Source organism: Hypomesus transpacificus, chromosome 14 (genome assembly GCF_021917145.1).
Source record: "Hypomesus transpacificus isolate Combined female chromosome 14, fHypTra1, whole genome shotgun sequence".
NCBI classification, from domain to species: domain Eukaryota; kingdom Metazoa; phylum Chordata; class Actinopteri; order Osmeriformes; family Osmeridae; genus Hypomesus; species Hypomesus transpacificus.
In genome coordinates, this window is record NC_061073.1 from 3,887,706 (window position 1) to 3,907,349 (window position 19,644).

A 19,644-nucleotide genomic window follows, 5' to 3' on the forward strand; every position below is an offset into this window, starting at 1 on the left:
ATAATGACATATTCACAAAGTCCCATGTTAGATCCAATACATGCCTAAAAACTGGAAAGTACCTGTAAATTGGAGCCCCACTGGGCCTTGCCTTCGAGGAGGGCATCCAGGACCCCACGACTGGGCTCTCCACTGCCCGGGTCGTTCCCGCTCACCACGTAGTAGGCTGCACGAACTCGCTTGAAGAACTCCTGGTCCACATTCTTGGCACTGCAGTGGTTGGGCACATAGGCCAGGTCCACATAGATAGGTGGCCCAGGGGGGGTGGCAGAACTAATTTTCTGGGAGTTAGAACCTGTGAGAGAACAGAGATGTAAAACAGTAGAACTCTATATGAAAAAATCTAATGACATAAATCAAATCAATTTGAGCTTTCTGAAGTCTCATCCACTCTGATGATCATCTCTTTACTTTAGATATAGATTTTCATTATCTGTGCTTACCTAAACTGCCTTTGACTCCATTGACCAGTCCTTTCCCTGGGTTGAATATATCTCCCCTGGATCCCTGGCCTTCAGACATCCTGGATAACCTGGAGCTTCTATCTGTGTCCCTCCTCCTCAGAGAGGCTGATCGGGGTGAGGATTCCTTGGAGGTCTGCTTCACTGGGGTGGAGGACCTCTTACGGGCTGGGGAGACCGACTTGGGCTTGCCTAGGCCCTTTTTTAAGCCCTTGGTGGTCTTATGCTCTTTCTTCATCAGTTTTTCTATGCTGCTCTGTTCATTGGGAAGAGCCTCTGGGTCTACCATACACACGTCAGGGTGTGGAGGATGAGGCAGGGGGTCTTTCATTGGTGCTGGAGGGGGGTCGTGGGCTTTTTGAACAGATCTCGGAGAGGGGGGATGGTGACCCACTCCTGTTCCAGAGGCAGATAGTTTGTCCACTGGCAGGTGGTCAGCATCCTCATCTGAATCCAGGTTTCCCTCAGGTGTGATGGATGGACATTCCTCTGTCTCTGGGGGCACGTCGGAGTCGTCCGACTGCGAGGGCAGTGATTCACTGGCTGAAGTAGGCGGGGTCTCCTCCCCAGCAAGTGTCACCCCAAGTCCAATGGATGTAGTGCCAGGAGGCTGGCGTAACCCATCGCTAGCATCTCCTGGATGGCTTTGAACGTGATGTTGCCTGTGCTTGTGGGACCTCCTCTTGACCGAGTGTTGTTCGCGGTCGTCTTCTTCTCCCTCCTGAGAGTGATCACTCTCTCTCTTTTCATCTCCATCATCACTAGAGAGCTGATGAGGACTTGGGTTGATGAAGGATGGAGAGAGTTCTCCTTTACGGTGCTTATATTCACAAGAGGAGTACCCAGGTGGGGAAAAGGTGGCCTCCATCTGCAGATCTGTGGGGCGGCTGGATACTTCATCTGATCTTCCAGATGCACCTGTGGAATGGGCATGTTCATCTGAAGTTAGATGTGTAGAATGGGCAAGTTCATCTGAAGCTGGATCAGTAGAATGGGCATGTTCATCTGAAGATTGATGTGTAGAATGGGCAGGAGGTACCCACTGTCCAGCACCATATTCTTCATCTTCATACCCTGGAGGCGGTGTGTTTGGACAACCATCTGGCCTCTGTAGTAGTTCCCAATCTGATATGCTACTCTTCCGCCTCTGCTGGATTTTCTCCTCTTGTTTGTCAACCATTTTCTCATCTGCTTTTTCTTTCCCTTCCTCCTTCTCATCTCTGTTTTTTTCACTGTCTTTGGAAGTCTGTTCTTTTTTTTCCTCCACTTTTACATCTTTGTCTTTGTTCTCTCCCAACTTCTCTTTCTCCTCAACCTTATCTTTATTTTCTGTATTTTTCTCTTCACTTTCTCTCTGTTCTGGCCCCCTGCTGTCCTCCTTCAAGGCATCAACCTCTTTCTTTCCTGGCTTTTCTGTATCCTTTTTTATGAACTCAGTTTGAGGCATGTCTATTGAGGAACACAAGGCTGTGTTAGGTCCAGTAACAGAACTCATGCTGACCTCAATAGATGATCCTTCAGTTGACTGTTTTGGTGGTGCCCCAACATCAGACTTACATATTGTTGTGGAGGTGACTGTGACAACCTTTGAATCAGCAATAGTCATGCTTTCAATCATGTACGACATTGACGAAACACCCTGTTGTTGCACTGTCACTGTCGATTTTTGACATCCAATACGGCATGGATGAGAGCTTCCTTCTATTTCACATGAGTCAGATTGTTCTTTACTGCCAGCTGACCCCTGAGATTCTTTGTCAGATGAGTCAGTTCTTGTTAATGGAGACACATCAAAGAGTTCCCCTGAAGTGGGTAAGATCTCTGTAGGTTTTATCAGCGGGGAACTCAATGATAATGTGTCTCCCACAGAAGTTGAAATGTTAGTTTCCACAGTCATTTCTAGCGTCTGAAGTGTTTCTGAAGTGTGATCTTTGTCCAGTTTTGGGCTTGACATTTTGATTTCTTGTTCAGTACTATCTTTAGCTGGGGTAAAAAGCACTGGTGAGAATGGTTTGGTCTCTTCGGACGGACTGAGTGGAGAGTATTTAGTGAGACTTGATGCAGTAGTTGCAGGTGTAAGCCTCTCAGAAATCTCCATATAGTCATCTTTTGACATCCCTCCAGAGCTTGATAGGGTTGTGTCCATAGCAGACGAGTGTTCATCTTTAAATGAGGAATACTCAAAGGAGGCTCCCTCAGATTCCATCTTAGAGGGAACACTAGACATTGTGATGGAGCTTCCCCCCTCCTCTCCAAACTGATGGCTGGTAGAAAAAGAGGCTGAGGCAGAGGAAGAGAAACTGTAAGATGACGAAGAGGAGTGTGATGTTGAAGGTGTAGTAGTGTATACATAAACTGACGAGGCAGTTTCCTCCATTTTCCTACTTGCAACATTTGGGGCTGCCTGCCTCTCAGCTCCGATGTCTCCCTGACTGTAACACTGGCCTTCTTTGGCATCTGAAGGCTCGGGGATGTCTTTCCTCTCCTCTTTTGACACAGACTGACTTTCCTCGCCATAGGAATGTTTCAAACTAAAAGAAAATTCCCCAAATCCTGTCTGCTCTGTCTCAGTGTAGCTGCCAGAAGGCACAGGAGTTGCTTCAGGCTTTGAAGGTGTAGGCAGAGGACTGCTTGTGGTTGCTGATACAGAATCTTCCCCTGCCAGGGAACAGGGTTTAGGTGAGATAGTCTTCACATCATTGTCTTTCTGCTTTGTAACAGGAAGTCTAGAGGTGGTGGCATCATCAGATGTGGATTTGCCCATTTCTTTTTCAGATTGCTCTCTAGCCCCTTTCTCCATATCTACATCACTAGCCTCCTCTTCTTCCTCCTCTTCATCCTCGTCATCATCACATTCCTCTCCCTCTACAAGTAGCCTTTTATCTACACTGGCAGGAGTAGCATCTGTCATTGAATGTTCAGCCATTGATTTACTAGAAACTGTGCTGCCTATTTGAGTATACTCAGACGCAAGGACATTGTCATCAATTTTCTGTCCTGAATGTGAGGCAAGCAGAGAGGCCCTCTCACTGACATCCATTTCTTGAGGTGATGCTTGATGAGGTAAATTGTCCTTTTCCGCTGGTGAGTATCGACCAGATGGAGATCCTTCTCTTTCAGAGTCTGAAGTGTCATCTTTGTCTTTCATGGGCTCTGCTGACACCTTGTCCTTCTCTTTGCTCTTCTCTGTGGTCTCCTTCTCAGGGACATCTTCAAAAGGCATGGCAGTATCTAAGGTTTGGACAGCAAGGTTAGATTGACTCCATGACATTTCCTTAGTGCTCAAGTAGTCTGATTTGCACTCTTCCACTTTGGCAGGTTCTGCAGCCGTATCTTTCCCTCCAGTAGATGTGTGAGGGGGTGAACCAGTGCCATCCTTTGTTTTATCCATATCTGTCTCAGCTTTCTCAGGTTTATCCTCTTTAAGAGTGGATGTATATAAACATGGCTCAGCTGCAGTGTTACATTTGTTGTCTTGAGTCTCTGTCCTCTCTGTATATGGTGTGTCTGGTCTTCCCTCTCTTTCACTTTCCTCTTCTTGACCTTTCTCTTTGTCTTTGTATGCAGCGGAAGCACTTTGGCTATAATGGAGGCCTTTCCCATTCTCTGTTAGAGACACTGGGCTGTAATCAACTCTGCTGAAAGATAATGGTTCTTCTTCGCTCTGCTCTTCTGGGTAGAATGCAGCTTCTCCAGATTTGGACTGGCTAGCTCTCCTATTGTCATCAATACCAATGTCTGCTGACAGACCAAGATCTACAGAGCTCTCACTATCTGCCTTAGAGTCAGAGTCATGATCTTTGGAGATGGGTTTTTCATATGGTTCATATTTGGATGCACCACCAGAGGCCTGCTTTTCCTCTTGTAATGTCACACTGACCATCTCCTTCTCTAACATCATTTTGTCAAGACCTTCCACTTTCTCAGGGATGACGTCTGCTTTCGCAGCTTCAGTCATCATCTCTGGAACCTCCTGAGGATCCTTGTCCAGTAAGAAATATGAACAAGGTTGTGTTAGTCCCGGGGAGGCCACTTCTCGCTCTCTCTCCATTTCACGCTCAGCCTCTTTGCCTGGTTTATCATCTTCTTTTTCAGAAGCTTGTGTATTCTTTTCTTGCAGATATACTGGTGTGCTTGTAATCACAGAAGGCAGAGATGTATCTAGTTGAGATGGTTCCTCGTTGCTAGCTTGGCTATCTGTGCTTGAAAGTGTTGAACTCAAAGCCTGGGTGTCGGTACTTGATAAAGCTGACAAAATAGTTTTTTCTGTGGTTATGGCGTCTGAGTCTGTTTCTACCTTTGAAGTCACAGAGTCAGACTCCTCTTTAGAAGTAAACAACCCAGAGGTTTGTTCTTCTTTAGAGATGGATATGTCTGTTTTGAGCTCTGGTGAGGAAAGAGGTGCTGACATGGTCTCAGTTTTCTTAACATCCTCATCTGGTTCAGAGAGGACTCCACGTGGCTCTTTGCTCTGCACTTTGATATCTTCATCAATAGATGGTGCCTGTGTTGTTATTGAAGGTACTGATCCAGTGGTCTTGTCTGAGGTGAATTCTTGCATTTCCTCACCAAAGGCCTTTTGTGAAGATATAGTCAAGAGCAGGTCTAAGGAAGCATCATGGTCAGCTTTTTTGGGTTCTACGGATAGGGGTCTTGCACCCATGAGAATGTCTTCCTCCTCTTCTTCCTCCCTATCTTCGTCTGAGGACTGAACCTGGAACGTAGATGTGAGATCTGAACTTGATGCACCTGGTTTTTCAAGCATTGTTTGTTGTTTTGTGGCCTTCTCTTGCAACTCCTCATTCTCCCATTTTTCCTCTTTGATGGCTTCACCCTCATATAAATATTTATTCTCTTTCTCAGTGTCCTCAAATTTGCACACATCAGCCATTTGTACATTAACCTTCTCCTTTCCTGTTGTTTTGTCATCTTTGATGTCATCCCTATCCCATTCTTGCTCTCTTTTCTCATCTTTGATATCTTGAAATTCAACTTCCTTTTCTTCCTCTTTTTCCATTTTCTGTTCTTTGCTAACCTCAGCCACATGAGTGTCATCTTTTTCTTTGTCTTTCTCCATCATTTCCTCTTGACTGTCTTTTCTTTTTCTTTTCTTTTCATTACCTTCCTTGTGCACTTTGTCAATAGCACACATATCTTCTTCCTCTCTTTTCTCCCCTTTTGTTGGTTCAGCATCAGAAGTGTATTCTTTCACCAATATTCCTTTGGCATTATTAGCATCACAAGCATCTTCCCTCTCTTTCCCATCTCTTGTAGTGGGTTCAGCTACAGACACATGTTTTTCTATTTTATCTTCTTTCTGGGGTTCAGACCCAAGATAGACACCTGCATCCTTGGTGGAATCAGCTAAAGCACCTACCTCTTTCTCCCTCTTCTCTTCTAGTGTAGCTCCTTCCTCACAAATATCATATTTAAGTCCTCCCTCCTTCACTTGAACGGATTCACAAGAGACGATTATTTCTTTATCGTCACTCTGTGGTACCTTTTCTTTCTCTTCCAAAATGAATTTAGCATCAGAAGCATGTTTTTCTTTCTCTTCTTCCTCACTGGGTTTTGTCCCATATGTCTGTTTCTCCTCATCTTCCTTGGTGGGTTTGACATCAGAAATGTAATGTTTTTCGGCCTCTTTCTCTAACTTCTTTTCCTTGATGACCTGTTTTATTTCAGCTGTGTCGTCATGACCATCATCATCACCGTCATCATCATCCAGGAAGCGAGTTTCCTTCTCATCTTGAAATGTTGTTTTAGGGCTCAATTTAGAATCTTCATCTTCCCCATCACCACTGTGTCCAAGGCCTGCACTCCCCTGGGGAATATCCTCTCTCACAGAACCTTTACCTAACTTTGAAGATTCATCTTTCAATGCAACCAACTCAGAGGCAAGGGGCCTAATCTCTTCTTTTTGCTCACTCTCATCTTTGGAAGAGAACCAAACGTCCTTTTCTTGTTTCTTTGCTGTAGGTTTTTCTTGGGAGTCATCTTTGAGATATTTATCAAAGGATGGCAGACAATCTGATTTTGGTAGATCTCCTTCATGGATGTCAACACCGACTGTTTGACTCTTATCTTCTTTTTCGACTAGATCTTTCTTTTCATACTCGTAATCTCTTCTGATTGCAAGCTCATGGCTCTTCTCCTGTTCGTGCAGCTCCTGATCAGGAAACCCCTTGGTTTTCTCCTCCACAGGTGACTGTCGAAGAGGGGAGTGGTTTGCACTAGGGGGTCCAGAGTGTGTGGGAGAGGCCATTTTCACAGTGCTATCATCAGGACTGAAGCAACGCTCCTCACCTTCTGAAGTAACTGAGTCTGAGCTGAAAGGCTTTGAAAGAGATACCTGTGGTGAGAGGGGTTTCAAAACAGATGATGTTGCGATTGTCTCGGGCACCACTGAGGTTTGCATTTCTTCCTCAGATAGCTTTGAATCCTGAATAGGTTTAGATACAGGAGACATAGAACTAGGGAGTTTTTCAGTCCCTTTGCCTTTATCCTGGAACAGATGAGGAGACCCATAGCTCTCTTGGAGTTTCCCAAGTGAAATGTCAATATTGGGAGTTTGGTCATCATCCTCATCTTCCTCTTCTTCCTCTTCCTCATGAGCCTCAGTAACCTTCACCTCTGTCTTGATTTCAGAGGCAGTATAGTGTACTTCATCAGAGGGTGATGACTTGAAGCACTTGTCATCCTCTAAGGAAGATGTTGGTGAGATGGTCCCAGCAGAGTGTGGGTAATCTTTGCCATGAGTGACTTCAGTTGGGATTGCCATAGGAACACTGTTTACAGTGTCCAGGAGCAGAGAGCTATTGCCAGTTCCCTCAGTCTGAGGTGCAGTGACTGATGCTACAGATTGGTCTTCAGCAATCGACGTGGGAAAGGAGGACAATTTGTCATACTCAGTGATGGATGTTGCTGAAGAAACATGTTCTTCCTCTGCCAACGGAGCAGCAACAATGTTAGTGAACGCAGAAACTACTTGATCCTGTCCACCAATGAAACCTTTAGCAGTCATATCAGATGTAGCTGCTGCTTGCATTTCTCTCATACCATGGATGGCTTCAAAAGAACCTGTCTGATCTGGAACAGAGATGTCATATGTGCCTACTTCATACTGGAGGTGTGGTATCCTGTCCTCTGCCTCTTCATGAATCTCCTCATCAGAGATGGTCTGCTCGGTTTCTGAGTAGCCTGGAATGGTTTCGTCTTGAATATAAGATGTGGGTTCTGCAGCAGCTGCTCCTTGAGCCATTGATGTGATGCAAACTGTAGTGCCTCCCACATTTGAGAGATACCCCTCCTCATCATCTGATTCCATTTCTTTGGCACCACCAATCACCTGGGGCAATTGATCTTTTACTACCTCCTCAGGTTGAACTTTGATCTCTTCATCGGCAATTGCATCTAAGTCCTCAACCTCTTCCAGTTCAGCTTTTTCAATTACATCATCCTCCTCTTCATCCTCCTCCCCCTTCGATGGAATCTGTCTAAACTCTTCTTTTGTTTCCACCTTGGCTGTGAGTTTTTCAGCTTTCTCCAGTTTCTCCTCTTCATGCTTCCTATCAAGGCCAATGTCTTTAGCTGCCTTCCACTTTGCCTCATCTTCTTCCTCCCCAATGCCCATATCCTCTTCCTCCTCCTCCTGCTCCTCAGTCCTTTTTTCCATAGCTTGGTCTTCTTCCTCCTCTTCTTCATCATCCTCAATAGCAGCTCCCTCATCCTCAAATTTCTCCATATCTTCTGCTTGTAATTCATCTTCATGCTGTACTCTCTCTTTGTTTTCTGAATCAGCTTCCATTTCTGTTGATGATGCCTCCTTCTCTGGTGATGTTGTGCCTGTTGGGGTTTTACAAACTTCGTCTTGTTCTTTCACGTCCTCAAGTGTAGGACTAGATGGAATGCTCTCTTTTGGTAATGACTCTGACGTGGGTTTAACACTTTCTGTTGGTTCTGATAATATTGCAACAGCAACTTGTTTCAGCTCCTCAAAATCCTTAGTAAGATCTTCTGGGGTAGTTGGGACAGATGTTCCTTCAGCAGCCACATCTTCTGTTGGTTCAGGTTGGAGGCTCTCTGCAGCTTGTTCCTCGGGCATTGACTCAACAGCCTGTCCCTTTGCTGCTTTGACTTTGCTTTTTGAAGTCTTGGGCTTCCCTGAGACTTTAGCCTTGTGCAGGGTCTTTCTGACTTCTGGTGTTAAAGGCTTTAGGTCAGGCTTTGTAATCTTTCTCAGCTCAGGTTTAGATGTATCTTTCTTCTTGTCCTCCTTAGACTTGCCATCTTTTTTCTCTTCTCTTTTAGCTGAGTCATCTTTCTTGATTTTCTTGATCTCCTTCTTTTCTTTGTCTTTCTTTTCATCCATCTTTGTTACTCTTTCTTTGGAATGTTTCTTCAAAGATTTCTCTTTAGATAGTTTCTTCTTCTCTGGCACATCCGTCTTAGATTTGAGTGTTTTGGTAGGTTTCTTTTCCTCTTTTTTCTCTACTTTGTTGTCCAACACAGAGTCACTCTTTGCTTCAGTAGCCGTCGATACATCATCTTGTCCATCCACATCTTTCTTTGAGGCCTTTGCAGTGGACTTGGGCGATGACTTGAGACTTTCTTTGCTATCTGTCCTTTGCTTTAGCTTGGTCTGTTTGATGACAGTGGGAGGAGCCCCTGAGGCTATGTCCTTTTGTGTGGCTACCGGATATCTCAAGAAGTCAAGATGCTTCAGTTTCTCCAGTCCTTCTAGGATTTTGTTTTGTGGTGCATTTCCAGGAAAAAGTACTCTGACAATCTTTTCTGTAGGATTGGCAGGAAGCCATACAATTAAAGCTGTCACTGATGTCAGGTACGGTACAGATATTTCTCCCTCTTTACCATTAGGAAGCACAATACCTGTTTTGGCTTTGCTGTTTCCCGCCCACTTCTGCATTAGAAACTGCATCTCCTTACTGTCTTTCACAGGGTTGAGAACATACATCTCTAACCTGCCTACTCCCATTTTGTGGAATAGGGTGATAGGCTCAATGGTGTTGCTAACCACACGAAAGAGAGGTTCAGGCTTAATCCCTAGTTTACTAAGGTGCTGCAAGGTGAGGGAGGCCTCCTCTATGCTGCGTTTGACTTTAAGATTTGATTCTGGCATTCGCAGCTTCTCTGGAACATTAAAGAATACCACACCCAGCTCTGGAGAGATCAGGTTCTTCATCCAGTCACTGTAGGTGGTGGAGCCCTGTGACTGTTCTTCCTCCTGCTCTGCTATTTTCCTTTGAAGCAGCCCATTGATGCCTGGGAGGTTGTCTGCCCCGATATGGGTCAGTAGAATTGAGTCAATGCGGTCCAAGTGTCTGACCAGCTTCCAGAAGCAAGATTTACGCTCAGATCCGCCATCCACAAGGATATTGAAGCCATTGACAGCAAACAGGGCTGAGTCACCCCTCCCCCCAGGAAAGATGTAACAGCAAGGCTTAGACAGTTTCAGGAAGCCCCCAGAGGTCGGAGGCTCCAGGAGGTCAAACGATGATGGGACATCAACTGTCTCAGAGATGTACTCTGTGAACTCTGTGACACCCTCCATTTTGGGGAGTGCAGGCTCAGGGTTCAGTCTGTACTCCAGGAACTCCTGTAAGTGCTGCCGTTGGCCCTGTGAGCTCCAGCCCACCTCCCCACGACAGAACACAGTAAGTCTTGCACGCTGATCGGGGGATGCTGCACCCAGCAAATCTCTGACCTACAAGAGAAAATGAGAAGCACACATACCAAGCTCAGTCTGGTTAATTCCAGTTCAATAGTAAACAAAACAAAAAACTGTCTGTTGATCCATCAGTGTTCCTACATATGTACACTTTAGCAATTCAGTGAACAAGGCTGTAAACCATGTTTTTTACCGACAGCTTACCCCAGGATCAGAAAAGACTTGTGAAAAACTCTGATAGGTAAAAGCCCCACTCTGAAGAAGAAGAGCACCGTGGTCTGAGTTTTGTCCACTCAGGACCAGGAGCTTGTGTCCTGCTGAGTCTGTTATTAGAGTCTTTATCTGGGCAAATGGAGAGACAGGGAATAGCTCATGTAAAGGTGGAAATTCATATATAACCATCGTTGTTAAAAAGTTTAAAAAGACAAAATATTTGACTGAAAATATTTTGTTCAATAACTATCATAGCCAAAGAAGAGTGCTGTTTTAAATGTGGCAAAATTGTAAGACATGGTTCAGGTGCAGTTTTATGGACATCTTTGAAGCCCTCTGTGAGATTGATTGTGGATTTTACTTGATGACATGCAATGTGAGTCTCAACACACACCTCTGAAGAAACTGTGTTCTCAGAGGGATTGACTAGGACGACAGTCTCTAGGACATTACTTCTGTGGTGGAGAGTCCTTTGTCCTTCAAAGGAAAAAAAGTGAAATAACATGAGTGAAGAAGCCAGACACGTTTTACCAACATCTTACATGTGGTTGGTTTGAAGGATTAGTCACATCCTTCTAAACAGACAAAGAATAAAAATTGGTGCATGTTGGCATCTTAAAGGGAATACAAATGTTGTTGGTCTCTAAGCTGTCTGGCCCAAAGACATCCTGTAAGAGAGCATCCCGAGTTTATCTGTGAAAACCTCTTTGGAGGGATTTGGCAATGTGCACTGTGCTGTATGTGGGGCAGACACTATATAGAGACAGCCCACAGTGCGTCAATGCAAGAACAAAAGTTGGAAAAGGGAAATAGGTCACCCATGTCTGCTGCCAGACTATTGAAATCAATGCTGAAGTACCAAACAAGTCATGCTTTTTAAAGTAGACGTAATAAAAAAAACTACTATTAAACAATAGAATGGATTAATATCCAATGTAAACCATAATAACTTTATAACATAACATTTGGCCAGTAGTCCCACAAAGTTGGCAACATGTTATGGCAACATATTATGGCAAAATATCCTTTATGCATAAGGATCCATTTTATTAGCAAGCTTTCGATATCTTGCAGTTGATATGCAACTGATGTCTGGGTTGATGGTCTGAACTATGGACAGAGTACAATGATATGCCTTACACCACAAGATCCTATTAAAACATTTCTTTAAAGAGGAAACAATAAACCCTGATGGAGTATTTAACACAATACAGGATATTCAATGCATAATCAAAGGTGTTACTGAATTAGTCAGCATTTCTGTCTTTACTGATGTATGATGATAAGCTTTAATTCCCTTTTGTTTCAACACCAATACAGACTCTATAAATAGAACAGGCTAATAATATAGGAATCACTGTGACTCTGCCATCCACTGGGATCTCCCATGCATCCCCTGAGTTTGCAGTGCTGCAGCATTACCATCGTCCTCCATGTCAATGTCTGTTTGCTTCAAAATGGTGTTCTCTTAATTTACTGGCCATCTGCAAGGTCATGTATTAGGGATATTTCAAAGATGAAAATATCAGGATTGCCTATCACAATATTATAACCTTCAAGATTCACAATAGACAAACAAGGTATACGTTTGATCTGTTTAAACAAACACATTATAAGTTGGAAATCCAATTTTTTTTTTTTTTTTTTTCGTGCACAGGAAAACAAAGTAACCTGTGCAGTGTTATGCAGTGGCATGACAGTTTAAACTGATTGTCATTGGTCGGAGGCCTACAGCAGACTCAGCATAATACTGTATAATCACCTAATAGGTGACATTCCTCTGAAGGAAAGTAGTATGAAGTATGAAATGTCACCAAAGATCATGAGCCAGGAGTTGTAATATAGGTTCTTATTATATCCCCAAACTGGCAGTAGATATAAAATAGTTAAATAATATTAAACTGAAGAAAAACAGAAATGCTCCAGTTATGAAGCATTGGGCCACATGCTCTTCGCAAAACAATTCAGATGAAGATTGAATACAATAAAATGTATACAGAATATTTGAATATGTCAGCATCCAAAGTAATCCTTGGCACTGGCTATGGAAATTAACCAACTTATTTGTACCACACTAACCTTTCTTGCTAGTTATTGGTTTAAGAGACGCATTGCAACTAAACTGATGAGGCAAGAAAAGTGTTGCAGCAGCACAACTGACCAATGGCCCTGATTCCATCAGTTAATAGCAGAATAACACCAACAAAAGAGTAAAGGTTTCTGTGTACCATACAACAGTACACAATACCCAGAGAGAGCCCTGTTTACTGGAGCATGCTGGGTAGCAACTGATGAGAGTTTGCCTACTTCAGCCAATCTGTCTACAGGCAGGGGAGGTCTTACTGGATGGTGCTAAGCTGAAATATATAGTTTATTAATTGACCTGTGTTAATGTAGTGGGAAAACATAGCAGAATGCACATATTACAACACATCACATACAAGTTCATACATAAATGTTGACAGTTGCATGAATAATTGGATTACATCAAACAACACATAACAAGGTGCAGTCCCTGAGAGACCTCCCTATGGGCTCCCAATGTGCTCTTCTCAGGTCAAATTGCGCAAAGGAGACTGCATCAGCTGCTTTTTCCTGGCAACAAGATGACCCCTCGCTGACATTGCAGACTGGTACACTGTGATACTCCAACAACAAAGAGTCTGTCAGTTGCTAGCACTCTCATCTACATGGGTCAGACAAACAAAAATGCAGTGGCACTCCGAATACTGTGAGCATTCCTCATCAAAGCTAGATGCTGGCTTTGTTTATCCCACGATGTAAAATATTCACTTAGCAATAATCATGATCATTTATGATTAAAATATTGATGGCTGGCAGTACATCTCACTCCCAAAAGCAGCCTAATTTAAGGTTAAAATGTGAACTCCATGCAGTCAGTCTTAGAACAAATGGGTTAAATAACATGTAGCACTACTCAGCCTCTTTCTGCAAATTAGCAAAGCAGCTAAATCAACTGTTACAGTTCTGAAAGTCCATTCTGGAAAATGCAAATCCTACTCCAATTTCATGTCCAAAGAAGAATGTGAATCCATCCCTTTTGAAATTGGTTTTCCACTAAGCCTTAAAAGAAGAGGCACTTGAGACAGTATATTTTCAGATGAAAAACTGAAGGGCAGTAAAAACTTTGACAACAGACCAAAACAAGGAAATGGATAGTAAACAATGTAAAGAGGTCAGCCATTATTTCAAATGACTTCTAGCCATGTCACACAGTATGAGACAATCCTGCAAATCAAACATTTGCCGGTTTAAAGCCAAGGCCTACTTTTAGTTTACAGCTTTGCTAGCTCGGCTTTGTTTAAACAGTCCTTTTGAGAAGCAGGATGTTCAGCCAAGTTGCCGTCCTCTTTTTGTTTCTCTGACTTCCTTTTACTGGAATCCCTGAGAGGAGGAGAAACGATCAGATCATGGAAAGTGACATTCCACCAAAGGTACACTGAAAATCCACAGCTTACAAAAGTGAAAAAATATGTATTGTGGTTATGTCACCATCCTACAATTGCTGCACTATTCTAGAAGTACTCTCTTTCCTTTTTCCTTCCTCACTTCTGCACCATTTCCTGTCAGCTTGTCTTCAGAATCTCTGAGGTCATCAAGTTTGTTTCTTTAGTTTGCTCAGCAAAAGGCCTATGTTCTCATAGATCAAACAGGCTCACTGAGGACCTCATTAGCATCTAATTAGCCGAAGTACAAGGGTGAACAACATTTTTATAAACGTAGAGAAAAAAACAAGCCACAAATGGTGAAAACACAATTAATTCAAGTAAATTCAGTGATTCAAGATCACACTTGAACGATACGAATTGTACTGAGGTTTAAAGTTTAATAGACAACTTTGACTTTAGACCCTTACAGTTTGCCACCAGGGTTTGACAGAAGGACCTTAGGAGCTTTCATTACACCCTCACTTGACTTTTCAGAACTCGTAGACTCAAAGGATGAAAGGTCATTTTCTGGCAGAACTGCAAGTTGCTCCTCAGTTCTCCACTACCTCTGCTGACCTGCTTGATATAAATACCCACGTCTGAACTCCCAAAATGAGAGCGCACTGTTAAAAGCAGATGAAACAGAGCACTGATCTACAACAGCCCAGCCACTGCACTGCTCCAGATAGCCTGCTCCACATTTAGCATGAGGGAGTGAGAGGAGGTTCAAGGAATTTAAAGATAACTAAAATAGTTAAACTCTCTAGATCTTTGGAGATGGTGTCAAACTCTTGTGTCATGTTGCACTAAGCTTCACTTCAGCTAAAATTGAGATTACACAACCTATAAACAATTGGTGTTTGGAGGCTTGGAGGTTTTCAGATGCTTAGGTATATCTGTATGAATGGTCATACACTGTATGAGCAGTAACCTGTCATAGTTTTCCACATGAGGATGACACACTGCAGTGAGTTCTGGACGAGCATGACTTCAGCACTAGGGACAGCTCCTCCCTTAACTATATACAAGCAGTAAATCTGGTACCTGGAAGATCTTTCCCTCAAATAAGGGATAAAAGACTGCATCAAGCTGCATACAAATTAACTTTATGGTAGCCTGCCAAGATTGCATTCTCCCAAGTACACATAAAATATTAGGAAATAAGGTGCTGTAATGTGACAATACCACAGACGAGGGGACTTTCCAAGAGGCTTTCACACAGCAACGAAATGGTTGGCTTGATAATGCAATATTCTGGTTTTCTTCAGTCAGTCGTAACTCGCTTGTACAAGGGATTTGTGTTTTACTGTCTGGTACCAATAAGAACACAATAGGTATCGAATTTGAACCCAATACTTAAACCTTTTCAAAACAAATCAGAGTATACAATGGTTGAGTGAAGCAGACATCAAAACAGGTTTAAAGTGCTGCTAATCTCATTTCACTAATGTGGCTTCATTCCCATGGAGGACAGACAACTATTATCTAACCTTATTGTGAAGCGGGCTGGAAAATTAAAGATAGTTTGGGGGACCAGGTAATAGAATACATGAAAATGTAATTACCCAGACTTTACACATCAGTCCACTTTAATCTAAACTACAATGTGGTCTACAGTAACAGGCAAATCACTGGTCAACGCTGAGACTGTATGCACTGCAGACCTACCCTACTTGAGATGACCTAACTAACCTGTGTCATGTATCATTTCCGCATAAAACAGCCAGTTTCCCAGAACAATGAAGACTTATACTAGACCAAAAAAGAAACTCAATAACCTGAGAGATTGAGATATTGTAACCTAGTTTTTGACTATAAGCTATTAATCCAAAATCCAAATTGTGATCACCAAAACCATTTTTGAATCACTCAATTAATTTAATGAAGAGAAAAAACACATTTAACTGCTTATTGGAGCTGTACACTGAGTAAAAATGTATCTTAGACTTGATCATTCTAATGTCTCTACCACATCATACTGAACAATCCACATCTTGACACCTTGCCCCCAACAGGAAGCTAATGTCCTAGTTCTTGGTACTAATCCTAGTCCTGTGATTTGGCAACACTGAATTATTTTCCGGCTAAGCCATTTAAAGCCCCAATGTTAATCGCAGCTGGTCAGAACAATCTCAGGCGTCTACCTGTGAGTGGGTGTAGCCAGTCTAGACCACAACATACAGCTCTGGAAATAAATTTTTGAACACTGCACCTTTTTCTTCCCTTTCCAAAAACGTTGAGAAAGGAACATTTTGATTGAGGAACAGAAGGGTTCAATTTAAGAGGTCACTGCAAGTTAAACGCTTCTGTTCTTCACTCAAAACTTTCCTTATCTAATTATTTGAAAAGAAAAGAAAAGGTGCAGAGGTCTCTTAATTTTTTCCAGAACTGTATTTCGCCAAAGGACCACTATGAGAGACACCCCCTGGTTTTTAAAGGAGCCCCTGCAAGTGGCCAACCAATCAATGGAAGACGTAATTAAGAGTGATGGGTTGCGTCACTGTCAGCTGGGAAGTTCGCTCCCCCCATCCGTGTTGTCTCCAAACACTGCATTACATATATTATAATATAACAGCACACAAATGATACCATGCAACAGTCACCGCAAACAATATGAAATCATCACAATGGAAATAACCACAGGAAACACAAACATCTCTAATGATAATCAAACCCAACTAGGATTTACTACAGAAATAGCACACAAACATAGGGTCACCAACTGGCATCTGTGACATATACCATCCACAGGGCAACATCTTAAAGTCTTAGTGAGTTACTATAGAATTGTCTACCTTAGGTCATGGCTGCATGGCTTTGTTATATAAAGTAATGAAGACTGCAATTAGTAGACTGTCGGTCCAGAAGAGGATTTAATGAGTTTGCTTGTCCAGTAATCCTAGACCTATAACAAGGACACGGTGCCTGATAACTGTACCAAAGGACAAAAACATCCCGCGTCACCTTGACTGATATATGAGCATGACGAAGAAGAGGCCAGAACAGGACAAGGCAGTGATGATAAAAAGCTGAGATGATAGTGATGAAACCAGACGCCAATAAAAGGAATGAAGAAAGAAAGAAGGAAGAAATACAAAAAAAGATAGGTAGGAAAGGAGAGGCAGATAGAGAGCGAGAGAGAGAAAGATCAGACAGAAAGGCAGAGAAAAAGAAAGAAAGAATAAAAGAGGACTAAGGCAGCATAGACAGCAAGGACCCTTGCGCAGTTTAAATGAAGACAGCCTGAGAACAGCCAGCGTGGGACATTGGCTCTGTATCACTCTGTCTAGGAGCCTTAAAGAAAGGCTGGTCAGAGGGCAGCTTTTACACACATGCACACCTTAATGTGTCTTCGGTTGGCCGTACCACTTCTCTTTTCACCATGGTTACATTACCCAAAGAAAAATAGTCACAACATTTTCACAGAATTTTATGTTTGCCTTAGAGCAGGGTTTCCCAACGACCGGGCCTTGGACTGGTGCCGGACCGCAGATCACTGCCCACCGGGCCGTGGGTAGCTGACAATAAAACTTTTAGCTTCCAGAGTTGGCTGTCGCATGATTTCAAGGAATCTGTTGTATAGAGGTTGTAAACTGGTAATCTGTGTATTCAATGCATCCATTACTCATGTCTGTACCAAAAAAGTCACGCTACGTTTAAAATTATACGTACAGTGATGACGATGACGTAGCAATGTGAGCATGATGGCTTTCATTGGTGCTGAAAATGATGCGCAGCTAAAACAGGATTTTATTGGCATAGACTACAGTCATTGGAAAGGTTTGACTTAGTTAGCAGCTTTGTTGTAGTCATCACGATCATGTTTTTTTTAGAGCTGACTGGAAAAAGAATAGATATTTGCAACGATACCCCAACTGGAAGCCAACTTGAGCGAGTTGGCTGAATGGACATGCTACCGGGTCGCAAAAATATTTTAACTATGCATACCGGTCCGTACTCCAAAAAAGGTTGGGAACCCCTGCCTTAGAGTGAATTATTGAATATCTAAAGAAGTTAATTGAACGAGAACTTTCCTCTCTCTGTCCCCCCCCACACATTCCCTGTGGTGTGGGGGGTTTGAGCTGTCAGGACCTGCTTGGTCGTCGGTCTGCCGATGCTGGACCAGGTCGTCACCCGGAATCCAGTCTCCATGACGGCCAACAACGGCCAATAACATTTTGGTGTTTCAAAACCCATTGACACTGTATGACTATGTTTAGCTTGTGTTCTGCTCCTCTCTCCTACCAACCGTCTCTGGAGGAGGGGAACCCTCTCTGAATTAATCCTCCCAAGGTTTCTTCCATTTTTTTCTCCCGTCGGGAGTTTTTCCTTGTCTTCCTTGAGGGTTTAGGTTGGTTTAGGGGCAGTTCTATGGGCGCATGTGAAGCCCTCTGTGACATGCTTGAGTGTAAAAAGGGCTATACAAATACATTTGATTTGATTTGAACTAAATATGTAAAAGTAATTAATTAAAATTGCATTCCAAACTATGTGGTGCCTTTATATATCCCATTTGTTATGTATTTTGAGTTCTTGTTAACAGTAAGTGATACTGTCATTAAGCCTAAAACTGTATAAACACACGGGTAAAGAGGACATATCTTCACCGTTCAATTCTCAGAGGTGTCAAAAGGCCTTATTTGTGTTGGATGAATCATGTGGTCAAGCATACAGGGGTCAAAAGGCACACAAACGCACACACTCAAACACGCACGCACATGCGCACCAGGTCTACGCAAGGAGCCAATGAAGAAGAGCCATGGAACATTTGCATGCCTTTGTCTTAACCAATGACTGTAAAGAGTGGGGTTGCTTAAATAGCTAGCTAGCACAACATGCTAGCAGAAACTTAGCACAATGGCGTGTGATGTTTTTGTCTCCTTGTGGACCAACCGCAAGCAATAAAGCTTTCTCAAACTTGTTCACCGACTGACTATGCAATGCTTGATAGATTAATATGTCTGATATCAGGTAATGATTATTTGAAGGCTTCCGCATTTGAGTCAATGCATAGTGACACCACATTCATATGCATCAGAAACCCAAGATACAGGTCACAGGTCAAAAAGACATAACCAGTCAAAAATATCACGAATCAAAACTGTCACTTAGACCTTCACACAACTGACAACTAATGCAATCTCTGAAGGTGAGAAAACCCAGATAGAAACAGACATGTCCCTTCCCTCAACGTGGTAACAACACTGCCCAAAAAAGTACAAAAATGAATACAGGGAAAGGGTCGGAAATGGCGTGTAAAATTGGCGTAGTTATGAAGTAAACCAGTGTTTGCCTGAAGGCACTTCTTCACCGCCCTCTTTAGAAGAGAGCTTATGAGAGCTTACGGACAAGGAACTAGCTACATTGCTAACTCTCTTATAAACTACACACCAGCTAGAATACTGCAATCATCAAATGCAGGCCTATTAGAGGTCGCCGGAAGCAGCCATAAGAAGACTGGTGATGCTGCTATTGCCAATTATGCCCCAAAACTATGGAACAAATTACCCATAAATATCAGAGAAGCAAATACGCTAGACATTTTTAAAAGACAGCTTAAAACCTACCTTTTTACCAAAGCATTTAACTAATTTTTATCTTAGAAGGGCCTTACAACTGGTAGTAGTTATATTATTGTTTTTATAGATTTGCTTTGTATTCCCGCAAAGATTGCGGCTTGTGTTTGACTTGCACTATTATGTGTTACATTTGATCAATTTTGTTGAGTTATTGTATTTTGTTATTCTGTAGCTTTTATTATTATTATTATTATAATTTTACTTTATATTTGTTTTTAATTTTTTAATTGAGAAACCACAAAGACTGTGCAAGA

The 19,644-nt window shown here is 42.6% G+C and overlaps 1 protein-coding gene across 1 annotated transcript in view; it reads right to left on the bottom strand.

Moving 5' to 3' along the window:
- Positions 1–19,644, bottom strand: part of map1ab (microtubule-associated protein 1Ab) — a 46,636-nt gene that overhangs the window by 4,672 nt on the left and 22,320 nt on the right. Inside the window, exons 3-6 of the mRNA XM_047034485.1 lie at positions 10,757–10,839; positions 10,354–10,491; positions 444–10,185; positions 63–295 (exon numbers count right to left, since the gene is read on the bottom strand). Of these exons, the coding sequence (XP_046890441.1) occupies positions 63–295; positions 444–10,185; positions 10,354–10,491; positions 10,757–10,839 (10,196 nt within the window). The remainder of the gene's footprint in view (positions 1–62; positions 296–443; positions 10,186–10,353; positions 10,492–10,756; positions 10,840–19,644) is intronic.